This window comes from Podarcis melisellensis, assembly GCF_964234715.1.
Source record: "Podarcis melisellensis genome assembly, chromosome: 13".
NCBI lineage: Eukaryota > Metazoa > Chordata > Lepidosauria > Squamata > Lacertidae > Podarcis > Podarcis melisellensis.
In genome coordinates this window covers 21381879-21406955 of record NC_138545.1, presented here as the reverse complement: position 1 = coordinate 21406955, position 25077 = coordinate 21381879, and the positions used below count along the sequence as shown (strand labels likewise).

Below are 25077 nucleotides of genomic sequence, written 5' to 3'. Positions count from 1 at the left end.
CTGTTTATTCCTGCCCCATATGCTGCCCTTCTGAGCAGCGATTAAAGCGGATAAGCCGCTTTGGGCAGGGCCAGACGTGGAGCTGCCAGGGTGTTATTCTGACCTCTTCGGATGCCGGCAGCAGCGGGCGGCTCCAGTCAATGTGCCACAAAAAAAAGCCACCCCCACGCGGATCCTGAGCGATCCTATACAAGGAAGTCTTTATTGTACATGATTGCTGGAGGGGAGGGAGAGGTAAGGCAGGGCGTTGCGCTGGGAAGCGATCTTCCGGGGTGTGTTTGAGAGGGATCAACCGAGCTGGTTGGACCAGTTGTGGGATAGATTTGACGAATGCAGCTGCCCGGTAATGAGGGATTCCTGCAGGGATTGGACTTTGCCAAGTGAGATGCTTGCCCTCCTCTTAGGGAGACGACCCAAGAACGCACCCCCCCTGCCAACCCACCCCTTGCCCTGCTCAGTCTCTTGTGCAAACGGAGGTTTGACCTCCCCTCCCAGTTCACACCGGGATTTGATGTTGAGCTCCATACATTCACATATTCATTGGAACCAGAGAGGGGTGGGCGACTCCATCAGCGTGACATCATCCTCACAAACTCTGTAAGGCAAACGTCAATAAACACATCAGTATGGCTGGGGAGCAAGGCCCGAGAGACCTGGCTTCAAATCTACGAAGACTGCTGAGTGCTGCCTCGTCTTGACCTACCTCACAGGGCTGTTGTGCTTATCCAAAGGGAGATAAATGGCTGTGAATGCTACCGCCTGCTCCTTGGAGATAAATGTGTAATTCACATGTAAAATAATGATGCCCTGGTTACCAATTTGCTACTGGGCCAGGTTTCAGGTCTTTTGTGTTAATTCACAAAGTCCTGAACAACTTTAAGGACACCCAGATTCCATACTCTTTACTTTGATCACTAAGAACTTTGGATGGGCACTCCTGGTGGTCCTCCATGCCCCCAGGATTTGGCCAACATTTACCAGGGTTTAGTGCAGCAGGCCCTGCCCTGTGGGACTACTTGCTAATGGAAGGTCAGCTGGAGTCATTCCTGCTCTCTCGTCTTTAAAAACTTGTATTATTCAGACAGGCCTTTGATATTTTTACCAATGAGTTTTTATTCACATATTGTTGATGTTTTTACTGCTGCTATTTGTAGTTATTTCGATTTAGTAAGAAGATAAACCTGTGCTGGACATGCACATGTTATTCAACTTTTTTGGGTGTATCGTTATTTGTTTCATGTTCTGTTTTGTCTAGCGCTGAATTTAATTATCTTTGGAAGTTCTCAAAATATCTGTTTTTAACTACCTTCTATCAGTTACCAGTGCAATCCAAACTGTGCAACAAGGTAAGTCTGGGGAAATTCTGCTTTTACATTTGCTGCTTCACCTGCATCATTTAGGTTACTTGTGCTGGAAGCTGGTTGTGCTGTTGTAGTAGCCTGAAATATCCCCAGAATCTGTATTCTGAAATGACCTAGGTCCTGTTACCTAAGCATATAAAGAGGAGGCTGCTGGATCAAGCCAGTGGTTCGCTTAGTCCAGCATCCTCTTCTCTGGGGTCAACCTATGCGAAGGCCACAAACAGAACCTGAGCTCAACAGCACTCTCCCAGAATGGAATCTAGAAGCATTAAAGGTAAAGGAAAAAGGACCCCTCAACAGTTAAGTCCAGTCAAAGTCTACTATAGGGTTGCGGCACTCATCTCACTTTCAGGCTGAGGGAGCTGGCATTTGTCCACAGACAGCTTTCCAGGTCATGTGGCCAGCACGACTTAAATCACTTCTGGCACAACAGGACACCGTGACGGAAACCAGAGCACACGGAAATGCCATTTACCTTCCTGCAGCAGTGGTACCTAATTATCTACTTGAACTTGCATGCTTTCAAACTGCTAGGTTGGCAGGAGCTGGGACAGAGCAACGGGAGCTGATCGCATTGTGGGGATTCGAACCACGACCTTCTGATCAGGAAGCCCAAGAGGCTCAGTGGTTTAGACCACAGCGCCACCTGCGTCCCTCCAGAAGCATTACTGCCTCCGACAGTGGAGGTAGAACATAGCATTCAGGGTCATTAAGTCTTGCCTGGTGTCTTTGGACAACTCCCACACTGTGCTATCTAGTGCCTGCTTATTAAATTAGTACGACAACCACCCCGCCAGTGGGGCTGCAATCCAAAAACAGGGCAGGTGGAGCAGGGAGGCTGGGTGGTCCAGCTCCTGGTTTCCCCATCACCAGCAGCTCTCTTGACAGGTAGGCTGTGTGCTACCATCTCCATGCAACTGGAGCAATCCAATAACTCTCTAACCCTATTATCCAAGCCCATTTAAGCCTATATCTTTTCAGCTTGTGCTCCTAAATCCCATCTCCCCAGACCTTTAAAGCTTTTAACCTCTCACCTTGCATCCCGATAAGCCTATAATCTCTTTCCATCAATCCTATATTCCCCGATTGCATCTCACCCTCAAAATCCACCGTCCCGTCTCCATTGACGTCGGCTTCCTTCACCACATCAGCAATCTCCCGGGACGTCAGGCGCTCACCCATCAGCCTCTGCATGGCCTGGTACAACTCATCCAGAGTGATCTCGCCATCCCCGTTGGTGTCAAACTGGAAACGGGGAGAGGCATGGTAGTTAGTTGCGGTGAGAGTCAGCATCCTTAATCTGAATAGGAGCAAGAGGGCGAAGCTTAATGGCAGGAGATGCAGGACAGATGAGAGGAAGTACCTCTTCATGCAGTGGGTCGTTAGCATATGGAACTCATTGCCACAAGACGCAGTGGCGGCCAGTTAACCTGATCCCATTTTAAAGCTAATGGGAATACAGTGGTACCTCGGGTTAAGTACTTAATTCGTTCCGGAGGTCCATACTTAACCTGAAACTGTTCTTAACCTGAAGACCACTTTAGCTAATGGGGCCTCCTGCTGCTGCTGTGCCGCCGGAGCACAATTTCTGTTCTCATCCTGAAGCAAAGTTCTTAACCTGAAGCACCATTTCTGGGTTAGCGGAGTCTGTAACCTGAAGCGTATGTAACCTGAGGTACCACTGTAGATCTATCAACAGCTATCCGTCAGGATTAATAATAGGAGAGAAATCCAATTCAGTTTGCATTTAAAAGGTGCACGGTCTCATTCATGCATTCCAAAAAGATAAGGAAACCAAAACGCAACCATCTTTTACAAAAGTCACATTTCCCCAAATTTCGCAATGCCGTGCTCCAGCCAAGAAAGGTGTGCCAAAATGCACATACAAGGGTAAAGTGTGCATAGAGAAGCACATGTCAGTGAAAAATAATGGAGGAAAAGTGCATTAAGGAAATATAAATATTAGTGAAATATTAGTGCTGTCCCCAAAAAAGGAAGTGTACCAAAAGGATTTGCACCAAACGGTTGATGGATTTTCATGAGAACTTAAAAAAGTAGAACCTCCAAGTCCAGATGCAGTACAGCTCTGAAAACCACACGATGAGGAGTTTCTTCCTCTTTCTTCTCTTATTTTTCTATGGAACTAGCAAGGTTGGCAGAGAAGGGATAGTCATGGGGAGTGCTATGTCACATCCCCAGCTTTTTTGGTGTGGGGGGGAGTCGATGTTATCTAGTTGGGGAATAAGAAGTTGGGGAATGAGAGGTGTTCAAATTTCTGGGAGGGAAAGGAGACATATGACAAGCTGGGATAAGTGAATCGGTACATTTCAGCGTCTCTCAGTTTCTCATTTTTCTAGTCTTAACCACTTCTCCACATTTCCGTATCAGATTGTGGAGCTGGGAATTAAGTTGTCGTGAAAATTCACCAGCATTTTAGTATGAATTTATTCTAATGTGCACATTTACCTATGTAATTTTGCCCAATATACACATTTTTGCAAATCCATTTTCCCAAACAGAATGCACTTTCATATTTCATTTCCACTAACAAATGCATTTTTAACTCTAATTCGGGGAAGTGCGGGTTTTGAAGGGATGGCTGCTTGTGCATTGCTGCGGAAAGCGCGGTAGATTTGTTAGATTTGCCTTTGAGTGAGAACGGAATCAGATTTCTGCCCACCCCTGAGAACAAGAAGCAAGGCTGAGAGAAAGAACTCCAAAGCCCTGTCCAATCCCAGCCCATCTTACCTCCTTGAAGGCATCCCTCATTTCCTGAAGTCCGATCATGCCCGCCGTCTCTGCCAGCAGCTTTGGGGTCATCATCTCCACAAAGTCCTCGAAATCCACGCGCCCTCCAACTGCAGTGACCACAGGTTAATTTCTTAGAAGGCTCAGATATCTTGGTTTTCCCTTCAAATTTCCTTACATATCCCTGATCAGCCGCCAGTTTTGGGCTGCTTATACAGCATACGTTTAAAGCGGATGATTTCCCCCTAAGAATCCTGGGAATGTAGTTTGCTAAGGGTGCTGGGGATTGTAGCTCTGTGAGGGGTAGACTACTGCTCCCAGAATTCTTTGGGGGAAGTCATGTGCTTTACAACCTAATATACTAAAAAATTCAAACTAAACTAAAGAGATTAGATAGATGATGATAGATATAGATAGATAGATAATAGATAGGTATCTTAAAAGGGGGGGACAAAAGAGAAAAAGAAAGTAAGATACATTAATAATAATCCTCATAGGATCATCATATGATCCTCATAAAACACAAAATTATAAATATAACCCCTTCACACATATGGAGAGTTGAATCCTCCCACCAGGGAGAGCTTCTCCTTCCTCAGTCTCTCACCCTGAGAAAAGCCACTTTGACCTGCCTCTCATACAGGTCAGCTCCTTGTATGTATCTTCATTTATCGTGTGTGCGTGTGTGTGTGCATGTATGTATTATATATATGTATATGTGTGTGTGTGTATAAATTATATAATATATATATATTTATATTAATTAAGACATACACCTAGTTAATGCTACTGGAGAGCCACCAGAAATCAAACATCACACAAGAAAACCAATCAAAAAGAAAGAAAAAATAGGGGGGGGACAAGAAAGAAGAGAAAGATAAAAGAAAGATATTTTCAGTTCCCTATCTGCCAATTGTGTATATAACCATTATTCAGAGTATTTAACATACTGTATTTTTCGCTCTATAGGATGCACTTTTTCCCTCCTAAAAAGTAAGCTGCGCAGCAATCCCTCTTGCTGTTCTGGCTTCAGGGATAGCCGCGCAAAGCCTCTTCAACAACATTTGATTCAGAATATTTTTTTTCTTGTTTTCCTCCTCTAAAAAAGAGGTGCGTCTTATGGTCAGGTGCGTCTTATAGAGTGAAAAATATGGTATATACTCCAGAATCATTCTAGCTATGAATAATATCTAGTTACTGTGTTGTTGCTGTTTTCCATCCTGTGGGATTGTCTTTTCCCAAAGTTGGTTGGTGGACTTTTGGGCCTGTGCTTTTTAGGCACGGGACAAGCAGAATTGTGGATGAGCCTTAAGTCCAGCCACTGCATCACCCAGGAAGCTGCCTCGCTGCTGCCTACCACCGGCTCCACACAAACCTCTTTTCCCTCTGAAATGGCAGACAAGTCAAGGGCTGGTTGAATCCCAGTCAAGCTGACAGTGGCCATCCTTTACGTTAGAGCCCGCTGGAGACCCAGGAAGTGATACCAGGACTCCCATCGTCAGCCTTCCTCAAGCTGATGTCCTCAATATGCTCTGGGCTACAATTCCCAGCAGCCCTTGCTTAGTATTGTTCATGGTAAGAGATGATGAGAGTTGTAGTCCAAGACTTTTAGAGGGCCACCAGCTGAGGAAGGTTGCCCTGTATCTTCAGTCCAGCACCATTCTTTATTGAAATATTCAACCCAGTCCTCGGAGACCAGGCACTTACGATTCATGTTGATCTGCTGCGACAGTTCGATAAGCTCCATCTCGGTCGGCATGTACCCCATTGTCCTCATGAGGTTGCCCAAATCTTTGCAGCTGATATAGCCATCCTTGTCCTTGTCAAACTCATCGAAGGCCTCACGAAGCTCTGTTTTTGCAAAACAGGAGCAGCAAGAGTAGCAGCAAGGGTAGCAATAATAACTGAGTAAAGAAAACCTCTGTGTCGGTGGTTTTCCAGGTTTTTACCTCAGGGAACACTTCCTCTGGAAGGCCTGCTTAGTCATGACAATTAGTCATGCTGGCTGGGGCTGATGAGAGCTGTTTTCCATTAATAAGATGGAGGGCCGCAGGTTCCTCATCCCTTTCTTAAGGCCTCACCATCATTCCTCATGAACTGGGTGTGCAATCAATATCCCCTATGGCTAGGGATGGGCGCATCTGTCCATTTCACTTTCCCCCAGTTTTTTATTTTTCCGAACAGTTCTCCGCCTTTTCTCATCAGTTTGCCATTTTGTGCTTTTAAAAGGTCCTCGAGAAAATTCACCAGCATTATAGTGTGAAATTCAAGTAATTTCAATTGTGAATTTCACGTGATATACACAGTTTTAATGCAATGTGGATCAACATAAACATTTCTGCAAAGCGATTTCCCATGATATATGTCATTTTCACCAATATATGCATTTTTATGCACACTTTACCCTAAAATATTTTTGTAAACATTATTTAGCTGGGGAACTACACTGCAAAATTCAGAGACGTGTGACTTATAAAGAAAGGCTGTGTTTCGTTTTGCTTGTTGTTGCAGAAAGTGCGAATTATGTAGGTTTGCCTTTAAATGCAAACTGGATTGAATTTCTCCCTCATCTAGGCCTATATTACACTCCAGGGGAAGGTCAGTCATGGTTGGGAAACTCTCTTTATGGGAAGCTCAAACCTTACTGATCTTCCCATCAAAGAATCCCTCATTATCTTGCAAAGCAACTCAGAATTTCCCAGAACAATTAAAAACAACAACCCCAAAGCTGCTGCTCAAAAGTATCACAAATGCCCATCCTACTTACCTTCGATTTCATCTGCTCCCAGTTCCCGCTCCTGTAAGGCAGGTGTAAAGTCATTCATAGTGATACAGGCACATAGGAAGGAAGGAAATGAAGGAGTCTTGGTTCACAGTCCTCAACTTCACTAGAAACTACTCCTTCCTCCAGAGCTGTAGAAAACAAGACCCCCCAAAGCCCTACTGCCAAACCGATCTCTCCACCCAACCCTTCCCGACGCCCAAACAAAGGCTCCTCTTCCCTAAGGCCAATCGAAATAATTGCACCGCGCTGTCAAAAACACAGCAATGCTCCCGTTGAGTTGACAGCTCAATATTTACAGGCACACAGAAGGACAAAGTGGATCCAGCAATGAACTGGAACGCTGCCCAGAATGACAGAGCCAGTGATCACTGTGAGATGGAGGAACGGAGAAGTGGGGCGGTGGGGAGAGAGAAACCCTACACAATCCTAAAACTCAGTGACAAATCCCAGGAGGTACAGAGCCCATGGAGGAGCAACCATGTAGCTGCAGATGTTTGGAGAGAGAGAGAAAGACTGAGACCACCTCACTGTGCTTTCTGATTCACAGAGACCCTTCCTCAAAACTTCAAGCAAGTACAACGAGGGTGAGTCCATGAGCTGGCAGCAGCTGAGTGCCTTGAGGATCACTAGAGATGAGTACACACCATATAGTTAAAGTACATTTCCCTCCCCGTAAGGAATCCCGGGAGCTGTTGTTTATTAAGGGTACTGGGCTCTGTCAGAGGTAAACTACAGTTCTCAGGTTTGGGGGAAAGTACGCTTTAAATGCGTTTTAGGGCTGTAGCACACCAAGATATCATAATCTCCTCCACTACTGAGCCTGGGGTGGGACGGGACAGATAATTCATACTAAGGGGGAGGGAATTAGGAGATGGTTCACAGGACCCAGTCCCAGATATTTTGCCTTAGACTCCCCGCCCCCAATCTCCTGCCCCTTCCCTATTATAACCTTTAAAAAACAAAAGTTTGCTCACAAGATGGCTGGGTGTGCTGCACCCGATAGTGCCAACAAGAGCCTCAGACACCCCAAACCATTTTAATTTGCCCGGCAGTTAATTTGTGACCCTGTGCACTGAGTGTTTTAGTTCCTACCCAATGCCCCTGAGACCAGCTTAGCCCCCAACTGCCTTTCTCTTACATACTTTCCCAGCATCCAGAGACCCAGCCAGGTTATCTATTTGGCTGTGGTGGTGACAGAGAATAGGTTGTGAGAGGGGTGCTCCCACAGGACACGCATACATTTCCCATCATGTCATTTTGACCGAAAAGTTGGGGCATGTTTTGGACACCATCAAATAAAAATAAAAAATGAGAAAACCCTGCCTGCCAGAAGCAAAAGGGGAACAAGAGATGGCAGCATGTAAGATGCGTTGCCTCTTTCAAACCAACATTCTAGAAGTTAAATCGAGCCCATAGAATTCCATCTCCCTCTTGCTTCTCCAACGCACTAGATTTCTCCTCCCGGGACCTGGATCCTACAGAACACCATAAACTGCATTCTGCCTTTGTGGAGCTGAGTCTGGAATCCAGGGGCTCCTCATCCCACTTTTGGTTAATTTCCCTTGCAGAGGAAAATGGAAACTCAGCCCTTGCTTTGGCTGACTGTTCCAGACCGTTTGCCCTGCCCACCTGGGCTGCTGCGCCCTCTTGCCCAGTCCCCCCCCCCGCAATGGTCATACCCCCTGTTTCTCAGCAATCCCCTTGCGCAGGAAGATGCAGGCTGGTCCCAGGGTGTTCTGCATGGTGCTGAGTGCTGCCTGTCCTGGTCACCCTCAGTACGGTCCTTCTGACGCCTTGTCCCCTTTAGCAGAAGAAGAGATGGCTCTTATGGATGAGGATGTTTTATAGAGGGGAAAGGGGATTATCTCTCCCCCCTCACTTCTGATCCTCGCCCCCGCTGTCCAGGCCTTTTTGTTCTCCTCCTGGCTGTGGCATCTGCAAAATAAATCCCTCCTCCCCTCCCCAGATTAACATCTGCCGCATGGTAAGAGCTGGCAGCCAGGACTCCTCAGGCTGGACAGAGGAGCCAGAAGGGTCCAGAGAGTAATGGGATGGGGTGCAGGGTTCTGCTGCGGCTGTCTGGGAAAGAGGGAGCGGGATTTAGTGGCAGATTTGATCCAGAACTCTTGCTGGGTGCTTCTGGGACACCGGAGACTCCTCCTGATGATTGATTAATTTGTTTATTTGTTCTGATTTGCTTGCTGGGTGGCTATATGGCAACGAGCGTTCATCTTACATTCACCCTCATTTGCTCACAGAGTGTTCATATGTCTTCCTATTAATCAGCTATTCATATTAGACTTCGTCATTCATTTTCCTGTCACTTTCCTAACTGCAAAAGTCTGATTTTTTATTTATTTAACAAGTGGATTTGTTGCTCTAATACCAGAGTGCTTTAATCCACTTCAATTGCACAAACCTAAATTTCCCAGTACTGTAAGCGCTTGGATCCCTCCCACAGAAAACTGACAGTCTGGAGGCACCCCAAGGGCCAGTGAGTTAGGCTGCCAGCACGCCATGCTTTGAAGCACATTGCTCCCCCGCCCCCCTGCCAAAGAATCCTGGGGGCAGTAGTTTACACCCCACAGAGCAACAATTCTCAGCAGCTTTAAACAACTACAGTTCCTGGATTCTTTGGGGAGGGTTAATGTGCCTTAAAGGTATTAAACACACACACACACACACAGAGAGAGAGAGAGAGAGAGAGGGAGAGAGAGAGAGGGAGACTAGACTTCTATGTAATTATAGTGCAGCGTGTTCTTTAGGGCAGCCATGTTATTTTATACAGTTAGAGCTAGAGTGCTTTGGGTAGGTTTTGGGGGACCCCCACCCCTTTCCCTGACCACTTCCTTGGATATCTTTTCGCACAGGTTCTGCCTGTCACTGGGATCGGGAGAAGGGATCAGGTTCACCTGTAGTGTACCTGGGTTAAGAAGCAGCAGCTGTCTCTACCAGGACAAAAAAGGTTGTGAACCCAGTGTGTGTGTGTGTGTGTGTGTGTGTGTGTGTGTGTGTAAGATACTATAAAGTATCTTTATAGCGGTATGGAGTGTGGTGGATGAAGAGCATTGGTGGGTGTGGATAGGAAAATAAAGAGCATTTGTCTTTTTAAAATGTAAAGAGCTTCTTGTTTTGATGTGTACGTTTGTTTGTTTTAGTTTATTTCCACAAGTGGGAGTTGTGCTGAGATATAATCCTCACCAGACAGGCAATGCCTTGTAAAGAACGGCATGGAAAATGAAACTAGAACTAGGGACTGAAGCAATGCAGGAACTGCATTAGTGCGATTGTCAGGCATGTTGTATAGTCACTTTCGGGCAGTAAAAGAGTTACCGTTCATCTACGGCAGACTCTGGCATTCATTAAACAGCAGCGGCAGAGGCACCCAGTCAAGTATCAGGTGTGCCACACAATTCGGTCTGTTGTCTAGTGCATGAAATACGAGTCAAATGACCCCCATGGGTTTTCATTGATGCATTAATTAATTAATAAATAAATTAGGCCTGCAATTTTCTTAAATTAATTGACTTGCGCTAAGAACTTTGGATGGGCAAAATAGGTGCCCCAGTTCTTCATAAATTAATTGTTAAATTGAATATATATATATATATATATATTTGCTTTCGTAGATTTTCACGGGTACAGGAATGCAGGTTTTGGTGTCCTCGGGTGTCTTCCCGTGTAAAAGTTGGGGTGTCTAGGCGACGTTTCGACGAGGTCTCACTCGTCATCTTCAGGCTGGTGCTTTCGGCTTCTTGTTACTGGAACAGAGCAGGATCTCAGTGTTTGAGTTCCTATAAATACTGTTGAGGGGGTGTGGTGTATAGCCTCCAATGTTCTGGGCAGAGAGGAAGTTCCCAGGCTAGTGTGCCTTTTCTTCTTTTGTTCCTTAATTACTTGAGGGATATCCTGAGTGATTTCTTGAGTGATATCCTGAGTACCACTTAGGTGGGTCATTAGGTGTGGATTAGTTGCTAAAGTCTTTGTGTCTTGACCTCTTGAACTTTGTGAAGAGTTTTTCTGAGAAGATGGCTGTACTGCACTTAGTTGTGCTCTGGCTTGGCTTCGTGTATAGGGGCGAGCTGTGGTTTTGTGGCTTGTGTCAGCCAGATCTGTGTAGGGATTGCAGGGGGGTGCAGCATCCGGAGGTGCCTCCATGGTTTGGCTACTGGATGGTGTCTGTAATTTATCTGTGGAGAGGGTCTGGGTTTGGGTCTGGTGTGGTTGATTGGTGATGGCGTTCTGTGTGCCTCTGGATCTGGTGTCAGTTTTTGTGGGGAGGGCTAATTTCCAGATGTCTGGCAAGCGGGATGTGTCGTCACGCTTGTTCATGTTGTGAGGGTGTTTCTCTATCTCGATGGCTTCCATGATTATTCTCTTGTGGTGATGTTCCATGTTAAAGAGCAATTTGGAATCTGCAAAATTAATTTCGTGTCCTGTTTCTTTCATGTGTTGGAAAAGAGAGGAAGTTTTTTCTTCTTTTCTATATATATATATATATATATATATATATATATATATATATATATATATATTGTTGCTTTAGGCAGGTGCTGGCTGCAAGAACTGGATGGCAGCCATAATATTTAGAAGAGACATTTTGCAGTCTCCCATACAAAGGAAGGAACTTTTCCAGGACAGGGAGTGAGTAGGGAGCAGAAGCAAATTCAATACCCCAACTAAGTAAAAGAATAACTGTAAGTATATAACTAGCCAGTGCTTTTTTCCCCTGGGTGGGGGGATGCAGGCAGAGCCGTAGCTAGGTGATCTTGCACCCTGGCAGAACCGCCCAGATTCGCCCCCTAGCCACAGACAAATTAGCTCTTCTTTCTGCCTCTCATCCAACTCCCCCTCCCACCCATTCAATTCACCCTCTATTTAAAAACCATTTCTTATGAGGCAATAATCAATATTTATATTTATGGACATATTTTTAGCCATTTTTGCACACACACACCCATCGCCTGCACCCCTGGCGGGGGCCCACCTCACCACCCCCTAGCTACGGCCCTGGATGCAGGGGTATGCATGCCCCTAAACATTTTGTGAATCTTTGTACTTTTGCCCATTTACTGTATTTCTTTTTCCCAATTTGAACTATAAAATGGTGATTTTCTTGAGTCAAAATGAGAGTACCCCTAAACATTTTTTGGGGGGGGGGAGCACTGTAACTAGCTAATATTTCTGGTCAATCTAGTCACTTAGCAGAGATGAGATATTGATAGACTCTGAGCAACTTGGGTTGTGTAAACATATCATAACATCCACAGTAGAACAAAATCAACTCAGTCCATCAAAGGCCTGTGGAGGAAGGTGAGTATTTACCTGGCCCAAAAAGGAGTCAGTGAGTGCGGCAAGAGTATTGTTAACCCAGAAATGGAAACTAGAAGAAATTCCGACGAAAGAAGAATGGCAGACGAAATTAATGGACTATGCAGAATTGGACAAAATGACAAGAAGGATTCAAAACCTGCGGGACCCGAGATTTACCGAAGATTGGAAGAAGTATATGAATTATTTGAAGAGCAGCTGTAATCAACAAATTATGTTAGTAGGGCTACAATAAGTTTTGTAAAGAGAAATATAGGAAGTGTTACAAAGTAGAAAAAGATAGAGATATTGGTTATGAAATGCATACTGAAAAGGACCTAGAATCATAGAACTGGTGACTTTGAAGGAACCCTGAGTCATTTAGCTCACCCCACCCCAGTGCAGGAATCCCTCCCACAGCCATCCCTGAGTGGGCTTGAACCACCAACCTTCTGGTTAACAGCCAGACACACTGACCCATCTGCCTCTGAGCCTCCCTTAGAGGAGGGAGCAGGAGACGGGTCTCAGATGAAGATCTAGGGGCCTGGGCAGACTCCGTTCACATCTCCTTCCCACTCCGTGGACAAAAGCCAACTGAATTGTCGGTTGAATCTTACTTCAGTGGTGGCGGCACTGTACTTGTGGGGTGTAGGCTGGCTTGGAAGATGTGTAGGTAACGTAAAACAAACACTTCTCAGTGATCCCAGTGGCCCCTTCCAACTCTGCAATTCTACCATTCTGTCTTCCCACACCTGGTCTACCGCCTGAGAACACCTCGTTCTGGCTAGGGGCCAGGCCATCACTGTCCCAAGGGGAGGAGAAAGCGGGATGGTGGGACGTTGGGGGCCCTGCTCCCCTTGAGAACCTTTGGCTTCCCCCTTGCGGCTGCCACGGCAACCAGGTGGGTTCTTCTTCCTTCTCCCTCATTGGTTGCTAGGAGCCGCTGCAGAACCCGAGAGAGAGGAAGAGAGAGGCTGGTGCCGGGATGAGGGGCAGCTGGGTTGGGGGGCAGCTGGGAACCTGGGGCATGAGGACGATGGGGCGGGGGGTAATCTGCATAGCGGGAGAATGGCTGGTGGGGATGGAGGGCCTGCAGAAGGCGGACAGGCAGTGGGAGAGATGCGGGGAAAGGATGAACGACAGAGGGGCGGCAGGGAATGCTAAGGAGGGAGGAAGCTGCCTTGCACTTTGTCAGGCTATATGTCCATCTAGCCCAGCATTGTCAACTCTGACTGGCAGTGCCTCTCCAAATTCTCAGGCAAAGGCCTCTCCCGTCGCCAGCAACCAGTCTTCTTAAAACTGGCGAGGCCAGGGATTGAACCGGGGTCTTTCTGCACACCAAAGTACTGAGCTTTGCTCCTCAGAATGTTGGAAAGGGGTCCAGAAGACTGGAATCTCAAAAACAAAACAAGCCCTCCCAAGTGTCTCTAACAGAGTATCTTTCCTCCCCTTAAAGACCCACACCCCCTGGGCAATGCAGCCTACACGCCGGGGCCGCATGTCCATAGCAGGACCAAGCATTCTTAACCCCACCACCAACCCTCAAGACAACCTCACAAGCAGCCCCTCCATCTCCGGGGATCTCCGGCTGCTCCATACAATGTAGGTAACCAGGGGGGCAATGGGTGTGAATTAGGGGTGGAGGGGGAATTCAATTCGCATCGAAGGCAGAGTCTATCAAACCCGCACTTTCTGAAATAATACGGGAAAGTGAAAGATAGCCTTCGAAATTCAGTTATCCTGTTTTGGCAAATACTGTTTGCCAAAATCCACACATTAGGTTAAAGTGTGCATAAAAATGAGTCTATTGGTGAAAACAACATTGAAATGAATTCTGTTAGGATAATTTGGTTGCAAAAAAATGTGCACGGTAGTCAAATCTGCACGGAAAAAATGGGTTTATTAAGAGAAATTTGCACTAAAATGCTGAAGAATTTTCCTGAGGAGAACCCCAGCAGAGATTTAAAAATCACAAAATATGCAGCAAGGTCAAGCTGTTTGACCTTTAAAACATGCCATTGTTAGTTCCAAAATTTCCCTCTTCTCTCAGAAGAGAAAAAAGACCACACGTTTGATAAATTAAACATTGTTTACTTACAAACTCTCTAAAGGTCAGATTCATGTGCTTTTCTATACAGCATTCAGCTGCACAGGCAGTAAAACCTGCCTTAGTCACAGTAGTGAAAGTTCTTAACTTATTGGTATAGGAACTCAAGAGAAGCTTATTGGAGCTATGAGCTTAAGCTGGAACAACCAGCTTAGCCTCTTCACAAACCAAGTTCATCAGGTGGATTGGAGGGGAATAAAGGCTTGATTACAGAGTCCTTCCCAAGCCAAGGTGAGCTAAGCCTGGCAGGACAGCTTGCTTTGTAGTTTTAACCCCTTCGTGCATTAATTAGACTTAAGTATGTTGGTTATCTTACAAAATTGGCAGGCCTTTTCCTCCCTAGATGCTATGTACCCCTCTCACCTCAAAACTCACCCAGACCACCTGCATTTTTCAAAATGCTGGTGATTACATTTACAGCCTTTCATGGCTGAGGTCTGGGATATCTCTTAAGGACTGCCTTCTTCCCGCAAATGAACCTGCCCACACTTCTAGTGTTGATTCCAGTTTTTGGAGGCCTCTTAGAAAAGGCATTCTCTCTGAGTCCCTCTCGGGAGATGCTAACATGGTGCCCTCCAGATGTGGTAGACCTACAACTCCCTATCAGTCCCAGGCAGAGCGGCCAAGAGCTAGGGATGATGGGAGTTGTAGTCCCACAACACCTGGAACACATGGCATTGGCTATCCCTGGTTCACCTGCTCACTGAAACACTTTAGTGGGCTCTTGTCAGGGTGCCCTCTGCTGGGATGTGGGCTATCTTCAGAAGCCCAGCCATGCTAGCCTCTGATGATGGCTTTGCTTTCACCATCTCCCACCGCAATCAGAAGCGAGATTGTTGGTGACATGCGGCAGCCTTCTCTTCTGTGGCATCTAGAGTTGCACACACACTGTGCATTTAAAGCCTATATAAATCACATTCCTCCCACCCCTTCCAAAGAATTATGGGAACTGTAGTTTGTTAAGCATGCAAGGATTTATAGTTCTGTGACGGCAAATTACACTGCCCATAAATATTGAGGGTGGGTTGGTGAAGTGTGCTTTAAATATACAGTGTGTATGCAGCCTAGCCTGTGGAGCTTCTTTCCCTTGAAGAATTGAAAAAAAAATATCTGTGGGCTTTTTGATAAGCTGTCAAACCCCGATGTCTTCATCAGGCCTTTGCTTTGATCAAGTCGCCTTCATCTGTTTTATTTGATGGGGTGGCTTTCAGCTGCACTGTGACTGCGTCATTTGATCTTGTTTTATTGTGGATCGTATGCTTTCATTATTTATAACTTCATTTGTTATACATGAAGGCCAATAGGTGAAAAATAAAGGCCTATAGCAGCCTTCCCCATCCTGGTGCCCTCTAATTATTTTAGACTACAATTCCTATCAACTGATGGGAGTTGTAGGTCAAAGTCTCGAGAGGGCATTCAGGTTGGCCTATGGGCCTATACGAAGACCTATGTTTTTTTGGTTTTTTGCTTAAAAGACAGCCTAGAAATTCTAGTGCAAAAATGACTAACAGACTAAATAAATAAATACAAATAATCTGGGCATATATTCCCTTCCTCAACAGAGATTGTGGAGATCAGCTTCTTTGCTGCCAGTTCAATAATGAAGGGACACGGGTTGCAGCAGGAATACGCACTGGTACCATTAAGGTCAGTCTCATGGGTTATTACAGTCCAGACAAAATATTAACGACGGCTGGATTTGGCCCTTGAGCTGCTGGCTCACCAACCTTGATCTATATTATGAGCTGCACCGCGTTCTGTTTCCACTGCAAAAGACCGTGCTCCATGAAGATGTCCATCTCATAAGCTGGGTTGGCTTTTGTCCCATTCTCTAAAGGATGCAGAGCTGGTTCCAGGATTGGAGGGCCTTCGGACATGGCACCCTAAACTGGACATCCTCACAAACACAATCTAGAAGAGTCAGGACATGCAAAATGTGAATTCTCTTAGGCTACATTTGATCTTCTTGAATAATCTTTGCAAAGTGGGGAGCCAAGTGCTCTCTGCTCATCTTGGGATCTTGCAGATGCCCAGTTCTGCCACCATCTGAAGGCAGCCCTGATGTGCTAGTCCACTCCCTGGGGTTCATACTCTGGGCTGAGCTCTACACAAATGGTGTATCGCAGCACATGCTGTGCAGAGATCTTAGAGTGCCATCTTCTGAAGACTCCGATTTTTGTTCCATGAGAATAGTTATTTTTAATGTGTGGTACACATAGAGATGAATGGGGACGTGGGTGGCGCTGTGGGTTAAACCACAGAGCCTAGGACTTGCCGATCAAAAGGTTGGCGGTTCGAATCCCCGCGACGGGGTGAGCTCCCGTTGCTCAGTCCTTTCTCCTGCCAACCTAGCAGTTCGAAAGCACGTCGAAGTGCAAGTAGATAAATAGGTACCACTCCGGCGGGAAGGTAAACGGCATTTCCGTGTGCTGCTCTGGTTTGCCAGAAGCGGCTTAGTCATGCTGGCCACATGACCTGGAAGCTGTATGCTGGCTCCCTCAGCCAATAAAGCAAGATGAGCGCCGCAACCCCAGAGTCGTCCATGACTGCACCTAATGATCAGGGGTCCCTTTACCTTTACACATAGAGATGGGGAGGCAAATTGATTCGATTTACATGATCTTTTGCATGGTGTGTTCATGTGTTGTGTTCTGCCCACCTCTTTGCGTTCCTGACAGCCTCTTTCCCCTCCTCTGATTAAGGTTTTATCTGTCCACGATGGGTCACTTCATCAAGTTCTTGCTGACAGCGAGACTGTAGCCCTTGGGTTACCTGTCACCTCCCTGCACTTTATGCCTCGTGGGCCTGCTCACAACGGGGATGTCTTGCTTGCCACCTGTGAGTAACACCTTTCCTTTGACCTTTGACCAGAGACGAGGCAACCCTGGACTTCAGCCTTAATGACACCCAGGACCAGGTGCATGACACATGTGCTATTGAACTGATGGCAGACAGTGACTGTCAGAGTGGTGTCAAATTCAAGATGTGTATCCATAGACAATTGCCAAAGACAACCAATACAGTCACATTTGACTTCAGATGTCAAAAAAAAGAGAGGGCTCCGGTAAAAAGGATTTTTAAAAAAACCTTTTTTATTAAGTTTTACATTGCAAATTTTAATTTAAACATCAACATTTAGGATTCCCTGAGTCCTTTGACTCTCCTCCACCCTTTCATCGTTTCCATTATCGGTAAAAAGGATTTTTAAAAGAAAAGTCAAGGAGAAAATATCTCTTCTTAAAGTTTGTGAGTTATTCACTGGCCACTCTGGGAAACAGGATACAGTCAAACCTCACTTCTCGAATAGCTCCGTTTTGGAACGTTTCAGGTCCCAAACGCTGAAAACCCAGAAGTAAGTGTTCTGGTTTTCAAAGTTTTTTGGGAGCTGAGTGTCTGATGATACAGTTTCAGCTTGAGTACAGGAATCTCCTGCAACCAATCAGAAGCCGCTCCTCGGTTGTCAAACATTTTGGAAGCTGAGCGGGCTTCCGGAACGGATTACGTTCGACAGCCAAGGTTTGTCTCTACAGTGGTACCTCGGGTTACAAACTTAATTTGTTCCGGAGGTCTGTTCTTAACCCGAAACCATTCTTTACCTGAGGCGTGCTTTCGCTAATGGGGCCTCCTGCTGCCACCGCACTGCCCCATGCAATTTCCGTTCTCATCTTGGGGCAAAGTTCGCAACCCGAGGTAACTACTTCCAGGTTAGTGGAGTTTGTAGCCCAAAGTGTTTGTAACCTGAGGTACCACCGTACTAGATAATAAAGGCCTTTGGTCATATCCAGCAGTGCTGTTCTTATGTCAGCATTATGTGCAACGCAAATAATGGGTGTAGAAATGAGTACAGAATCTTTTCTCTCTCTTTTAAAGCCAATATTCTAGCCCCTGTGGTGAAAGTGTGTGGGAAATGACTTGTCAAAAACTCCAAAGAGGTGTCAAATAACATTCCCAATGGTTGGAATTGGAACATCAGTGTTTTTGTTTCTCACACAACTAGCAAAATATTGATTAACGATTAAAGTAGCAAAATAAGGAAAATAAATTATACAAAACTGATACAGGTCTCAAAATCCAGGTTTTCCTGCTGCAGATTCTTTCATGTTTAGTTATTTTTAAGGTGTGGTACACATAGTGATGGGAAAGTAATTTGATTCAGTTTACATTTACCTAATTCATGCTTTCTGAATCCATCCTTCACAATTTGTACCTCTCCAAATTTTGTAGCATAGTGCTTTAGCTAAATAATGTGCCCCAAAATGCATATGCTAGAGTAAAATGGGCATAAAGGAACATGCAAAAGTGCACTATATTATGGAAAACTGATTTGTAAACATTTGCACATTAGGCAAAATTACATACAAAAATGTGTAGGAGAAATTTGAGCTAAAATAATGATGAATTTCCATGATGATTTAAAAAAATAAATAAATCACAAAATGCTGTGAAAATGTGGGCAACCGAACTCAAGGTTGGAAGAATGAAAAACAGAGAGAGACCGAAATGGACTGATTCACCTATCCATAAGTACACACGACCCTGAATACTATTAAACCCTCTTGTCACATACAGTACTTCCAACTGGGTTTTCTCCAAAATCTGGCAGCTTGCTCAATGGTGAATGTGAATTTCTGCAAGCTGATTCAAGTCAGAAAAATGTGTTCAGAATTCCATTCTGTTCCTGCCTATGCCCTATGAAAATATTTGTCTCAGAAGCCTACCTTTCATGTCGTAATAAATCCTTTGGCCACTCACTCTCTCCGTCACAGATTCCGGTGGGAAAGTGAAACTGTGGCATGTTCCCTCCCGTACCTGCGTGAGAACCATAACGGAGGACCGCCAGACAATGATCGCTTCTTTCAACCCTTCTGGCTCCAAGTTCATCACAGGGGGAGCAGGACCCGGGATTTACATGTATGATGCTCAGACCTGGGCGAAAATCCAGACTTTTAGCCCAAGGTATGCTGGACGCGGGTGGCACGGTGGGTTAAACCACAGAGCCTAGGACTTGCCGATCAGAAGGTCGGTGGTTCAAATCCCAGCAACGGGATGAGCTCCTGTTGCTCGGTCCCTGCTCCTGCCAACCTAGCAGTTCGAAAGCACGTCAAAGTGCAAGTAGATAAATAGGTACTGCTCCGGTGGGAAGGTAAGCGGCGTTTCCGTGTGCTGCTCTGGTTTGCCAGAAGCGACTTAGTCATGCTGGCCACATGACCCGGAAGCAGTACGCCGGCTCCCTCAGCCAATAAAGCGAGATGAGCGCCGCAACCCCAGAGTTGGTCACGACTGGACTTAATGGTCAGGGATCCCTTTACCTTTATGCTGGTAGTAGGACACCGGGCAGTACTACTAGGGGGAATAGTACACACAGTGCACTGGATTTAGTAGGGTGTGTGTTTTGGCTGGCTTTTGGTTTCCTAAGCAGCAACTTTTCTTCCTCCAGCTATTCCCCCACTGTGATGGATGGGCACACATCCCGGGTCTATGCCCTGACCTTCTTCCCGGATAACGATGAACGATTTATCTCTGGAGGATGGGATGACACAGTGCAGGTGATGGGATCTGTGATGTGGGAAGTAGAAGGCTTGGGTGAGGTGAGGGGCAAAAAGGAGTGTTGGTGGGGCTGAATTACTGGGGAATGTGCAATGTGAGTATCAGTGGCGTAGCGTGGGTTGTCAGCACCCGGGGCAAGACAAGTAATTTGCGCCCCCTAACCCATGGATTTTAGCAAGCGCGCCTCCCCAGATGTTGCGCCCGGTGCAGCCGCCCCCCCTGCATCCCCCACGCTACGCCACTGGTGAGTATACAGGTCCAGCTCCAGAGGGGGTTGGGTCAAGTAATTGTTAAGGCCACAGGAAGCTCAAAGGCATCTTGGGAAAATTCTCTGCTTGCATTCTCTGCACATACACCTCTTCCAGATTAGGGAGGCCCAAGTCTCCACCTCTAGCCCTGGCAAAAAAATCCTGAAACTGGCACCATATTTTAGGGCACACTCTCAATTTGTTGGGGGCACAGCTCCAAATTCCAGCAGGACGTTAGCATCTCCCAGAATCCTTTGCAATGTGCAGGATTTCTGCAGCAAATCAATGGCTCCCAAGTCCTGACTGTTTTATTTGAAGGCCAGTGTGAGATGGCCACCTCAGGCAGCAGGTGTTGCGGGGTTGGAAGGAAAATGTTTGGAGGACAGAGCTGTATTTGTCATTTGGTCTGCCCTGTGCCCTCTAAGCTAACTGTCCCATTACCGGTGTGATTCAACCACCAGTCTAGTCAATATCTGTACATGGAAGGGGCGTCATATTGTCCTTTTGCCTCAGGTGGCAGAATATCTTGGCTTGGCCATGCTGTAGGAAGGAAGTTTAGATGCCACTGGCCTTCCTCCCTTGCAGCGGAGGCTGGTCCATTAGGGGAAATGGAACACTCTCAAGCTCCCATACTTTTCTGTGTATAGCACGCCCCCATGTATAAGACACCCCCTGTTTTGGGGGACTAAAAATACAGTGGTACCTCGGGTTACAGACTCCTCTAACCCAGAAATAGTACCTCGGGTTAAGAACTTTGCTTCAAGATGAGAACAGAAATCATGCAGCGGCAGCGCGGCAGCAGCAGGAGGCCCCATTAGCTAAAGTGGTGCATCAGGATAAGAACAGTTTCAGGTTAAGAACAGACCTCCGGAATGAATTAAGTTCTTAACCAGTGGTACCACTGTACAGAAAATGGGGAAGGAGAGCTCAGAGTTGTTGAGCTTTTTTTAGGGCAGGATTACCGAAAACCACGCACCCACCTGACCTACGCTAACATTCATGCAACAGCCTCCTAATATCTGTCCCCTCAGCGGCAGAAACAATCAACAACCAATCGACACCACCCCTTGCCGAGGCCACCAATAACACGCTGCTGACAATCTCTGGCTCGTGACATCAACCAATCCCACGTCCCCACTATGCACTATCCATGCAGAAGACGACTCCCTATTTTAATCATATATATATATATTTTAAAAAACATAGTCTTATACATGGAAAAGTACAGTAATTCTGCCCTTAGGCAGCACCCCACCTGTCAGCCTTCCTGCTTACAGCCAGCTCATTGGGTGACCCTGCCTGTCAACTGCCTCCTCCTCAGTCTCCGTGCTCAGCAAGGAAGAGGAGGATGGAGCAAAGCAAACAATAGTTGGCTCTGCCTGACATTAGCTCTGGCGCCACCTACTGTTGGACTCCCTGTCTTTTGCCCTATCAACGGGCACCAGCAACCCCTGCTTCTCTGTCAGCTTAGGCAAAAGGGAAATGTTATCAGGCAGATGCTGGAGGGAGAACCCCACCTAACCTCAGTTCTCTGGCTTCTGTCCCCTCAGTTCTGGAGCATGCAGTCATCACATGCCTTACGGTACGCCTGCGCAGCCACCCCCTACTTCCCCCACTGCCCTTCCCCTTCTCCCCCTCAATCTTCTCTCGCCCTCCCCACCCACCTTCCTGCTTTTTTTTTTTTATCTCCTCAGCCTTTAATGATTCTTCCCCTCTCTTCTTGCTCTCGCCTCCTCCTCCGCACCCTTGCTCCACCTTTGCCACAGGCGCATCTCTGGGCCTCACATCTGTGGTGATGCTGTCTCGATAGACAAAACCGGAACACATATCCTGACAGGCTCCTGGAGGAGGAACAACACCTTGCAGGTGAGAACTGGAGAAAGAGGTGCTTCGGAGGTGGCTATATTTTTCCCTGGTGGGGCGAGGAGGGTCCATGGCTCAGTGGCAGAGCATTCGCTTTGCATGCAGAAGGTCCCAGGTTCAATCCCCAGCCCCTCCAGGTACGGCTGGGAAACCACTGCCAGTCACTGTTAAGCTAGATGGACCAATGGTCTCCTTTGGGATAAGGAGCTTCCTAAGCAGTTTGAAGGGGGGAAGATTGATTTATATTTAGGGCAAGTGAAGAAAGGATTAAATATTCTACCTCAGGGTTCTCTTTCCCCAAAACGCAGCCCCCTCAAGTTCGCTAATAATTAAAAACTAAGTCAAATCCCACAGGGGGTGTAAAGGTAAAGGTAAAGGGACCCCTGACCAATAGGTCCAGTCATGGCCAACTCTGGGCTTGCAGCACTCATCTCACTTTATTGGCCGAGGGAGCCGGCGTACAGCTTCCGGGTCATGTGGCCAGCATGACTAAGCCGCTTCTGGCGAACCAGAGCAGCGCATGGAAACGCCGTTTACCTTCCCACTGGAGCGGTACCTATTTACCTACTTGCACTTTGATGTGCTTTCGAACTGCTAGGTTGGCAGGAGCAGGGACCGAGCAACAGGAGCTCACCCCTTTGTGGGGATTCGAACCGCCAACCTTCTGATCGGCAAGTCCTAGGCTCTGTGGTTTAACCCACAGCACCACCCGCGTCCCTACAGGGGGTGTAGTTTGACTTTAATTAGAGGTAGTGAGAGATACATTGCTAAAAATAAACTGTGCATGTGTAAATAATGTATGTGTCTTTTAAAAATGTCAATTTTTTTTAAAAAAAGGGGGATTTAACACAAATACTACTTTTTACTTCAACCAGATTTGGGAAGCTGAAAGTGGCTCCAAGATCTTGGACATCCCAGAAGACTTCCGGGGCCACTCGCAGGTTGAAGACCCTTTTCTGACCCCATTCCTCCCAACCCTTCCTTTGGGCTAAGCTTCTTGTGTGTTCTCCAGGCCTGGCTCCTCATCACCCAAAGAGTTCTGGTCATAAAATGTACTAGATTCCTGAGAGGGTCCCCTTTCCCATCTTCTAGTGAGGTGCTAGTGAGATGCTAGTCCTTCCTGGCAGTATGGCAGGGTGGGACTCAAAATGTTCCCCTTTCTTCATTCTGTCCTTCTGCCTGATTCTCTTCTTCCTCCTTCTCCAGATTTATACCTGCCACTTCCTTGGTGTTGACCATATTGTAGCTGGTGGGAGCCGGAATAACTTATGTCGGCTCATTGACAGGAGAATCCTCATGGTATGGTGGCTTAGCTGGGGTCGCTTGTGGGAAACAGCTGTGGCTCAGAGGGGGGGGGGAGCAGAGGCATTGTGTGGTGAAGCCCCAAGTTCATTACCCTCTGGTGTCTCAAGATCAAGGAAACTGGCATTGTGGGTGATGGGAAAGGTCTATGCCTGAGATCTTGGAGATCTCAGCTATTAATCAGAGAAGACAGTACTGGGTTAGATGGCCAAATGGTGTAGCCCCATCAAAGATGGTCCAGAAGTTCTTAAAACTGTAGTCTGTGGACCAGTGGTGGTCTGCAAGCTCCATCCAGCTGATTTGCTGATAGTTTCTGGAACAACCAAAAGTATCTGTATTTGGACCTGCTCTTCTTGTTTTTTCTGACATGGAAGTTGAGGCCCTTTTGATTGACCAGGGTTAATCAAACAGGTCAACAAGACACTGATTTAATGCCTGTGGGTTTTTTTATAATATAATCATCAATATAATGTTGATGATGTTGTCACTGAAGCAAGCAAAAATAAGTGTCCCACTGAGGTTTTCAGCCATTTTCAGGTGGTCTACTGAGGGTAAGGTTACCAGACTTTCTGGGGACAGTCCCCAGATTTACAAATCAGTCCCCATACAAAATCCATTGAAGTTGAAAAGTGTCCCTGGATTCATTGAAAAAAAATCTGGTAACCTTTACTGAGGGGGCAGTGTTTTGAGAAGCGCCAATGGAGGGTACATTTCTGAATACAAGTTTGGGGACCTGCAAATTGTAAGCATTTGCCTGGCCTCTATTGGAAACAGGAGGCTGGTCTAGATGCTCCTATGTTCTCAGGTTGCATGACTCAGTGATAGTTGGTTTTAGAAAGGAGGTTGAAAGGGTTGGTGGGATGCAGGAAGAAGAAATCTGGGGAGTACATAGCCTTCTGCCTTCTCTGATGTGTTGTTTTCTCTTGCTTTGCTGCCAGAGCACAGGGGTACTGAATGACCTGCCTGGAGGTGTCTACAGTACTCATGTCAGCCCCCGTGGGGTCCTAGCTGCTACTTCCAACAATTATTTGTACCTCGCACAGACTCCACAGAGACCTTGAGCCCTTCCCTTTCAGACGGCTCAGCTTGAAACTCTCTCTACAGAATGATGTCACCAACACCTTCCCATCATGCTCTGCTTCAAATGATTGTTGAAACCTTCCCATCATGCTCTGCTGTTTAAGGACATGCTGACACACCCGGCTATCCTCTGATAATAATTCTCTGCTCTTGTGGACAAACAAAATCATGGTCTGCCGCTGGAGATGGATGTGGCCATCCCAGCATGCTCTGCTTGCATCAGCAGCTTCTCATCATGCTCTTCTGCTGGTGATGAATGCCCACCATGTTTGTAACCATTTCATCATGCTTTGCTTCTATGTATGCCTTCCTGGTCTAATCCAAGCTCACCATGCAGTTTCGTCTCCCGTGGACCATGTACTAGCAACCAGTCTTTGCTCCTAGGGAATTATGACCAACCTCATCATTTCCCAAGACTGCAGTTACTTTCCCATCATCCTCTGCAGCAGCTGTGACTAATCCCATCATCCTCTGCTGCTGAGGGCTGTGGTCTCATTGGCTGCTGCTGTCATGCAGTTCATGGGCTTGTTCCCAGAACTCTCTGGGGCTTGAAACATTTCCCATAATCCTGTATTGTAAAGAATCATGACAACCTAACAAAAGAAGCCAATCACTCTTTGGGACCATAACCACCTTCCCAACAGACGCAGAGATGGGTAGCCCTTCGTGTTTCTGCATTGATTTGACATCCCTGCTCAGGGGTTAAAAATGAAAGTACGTTTCTTT

At 46.5% G+C, this 25077-nt stretch overlaps 2 protein-coding genes across 5 annotated transcripts; one reads left to right on the top strand and one right to left on the bottom strand.

Annotated features, from left to right (window-relative positions):
* Window positions 1-176: 176 nt before the first annotated feature.
* Window positions 177-13080, bottom strand: LOC309355207 (calcium-binding protein 5). 4 transcript variants are annotated; one of them, XM_081885811.1, is made up of 8 exons: window positions 12957-13080; window positions 10228-10320; window positions 8574-8695; window positions 6877-6907; window positions 5817-5960; window positions 4110-4219; window positions 2459-2606; window positions 177-595 (listed from the first exon to the last, which is right to left on the bottom strand). In XM_081885811.1, exons 3-8 carry the CDS (start codon window positions 8634-8636, stop codon window positions 570-572), a joined length of 522 nt encoding a protein of 173 aa, XP_081741937.1. In that variant the 5' UTR covers window positions 8637-8695; window positions 10228-10320; window positions 12957-13080; the 3' UTR covers window positions 177-569. The 4 variants fall into 4 exon arrangements, with proteins under 4 accessions (XP_081741937.1, XP_081741938.1, XP_081741939.1 ...); XM_081885812.1 differs by lacking the exon at window positions 12957-13080 and adding an exon at window positions 12822-12948; XM_081885813.1 differs by lacking the exons at window positions 10228-10320; window positions 12957-13080 and adding an exon at window positions 12822-12910.
* An 82-nt stretch (window positions 13081-13162) lies between these two features.
* Window positions 13163-24457, top strand: LOC309355646 (protein tipD-like). The gene is made up of 11 exons (XM_081886615.1): window positions 13163-13181; window positions 13661-13806; window positions 15874-15958; window positions 17014-17149; window positions 19078-19267; window positions 19749-19857; window positions 21657-21688; window positions 21873-21972; window positions 22845-22910; window positions 23176-23268; window positions 24210-24457. Exons 2-11 carry the CDS (start codon window positions 13679-13681, stop codon window positions 24330-24332), a joined length of 1062 nt encoding a protein of 353 aa, XP_081742741.1. The 5' UTR covers window positions 13163-13181; window positions 13661-13678; the 3' UTR covers window positions 24333-24457.
* The last annotated feature ends 620 nt before the right edge of the window (window positions 24458-25077 follow it).

Excerpts from the sequence above, each read along its gene's own strand:
- LOC309355646 (XM_081886615.1), top strand. The coding sequence starts at position 13,679 with ATGCAGCCTACACGCCGGGGCCGCATGTCCATAGCAGGACCAAGCATT. Across the intron at positions 21,689-21,872 it reads CAGTCATCACATGCCTTACG|GCGCATCTCTGGGCCTCACA; the intron begins GTACGCCTGCGC and ends CCTTTGCCACAG. Across the intron at positions 23,269-24,209 it reads TTGACAGGAGAATCCTCATG|AGCACAGGGGTACTGAATGA; the intron begins GTATGGTGGCTT and ends CTTTGCTGCCAG.
- LOC309355207 (XM_081885810.1), bottom strand. The coding sequence starts at position 13,004 with ATGGCCTGGCCCCTAGCCAGAACGAGGTGTTCTCAGGCGGTAGACCAG. Across the intron at positions 6,908-12,821 it reads ACAGTGCCGCCACCACTGAA|GAGCGGGAACTGGGAGCAGA; the intron begins GTAAGATTCAAC and ends CCTGCCTTACAG. Across the intron at positions 596-2,458 it reads CGGGACGGTGGATTTTGAGG|AGTTTGTGAGGATGATGTCA; the intron begins GTGAGATGCAAT and ends TTTGCCTTACAG.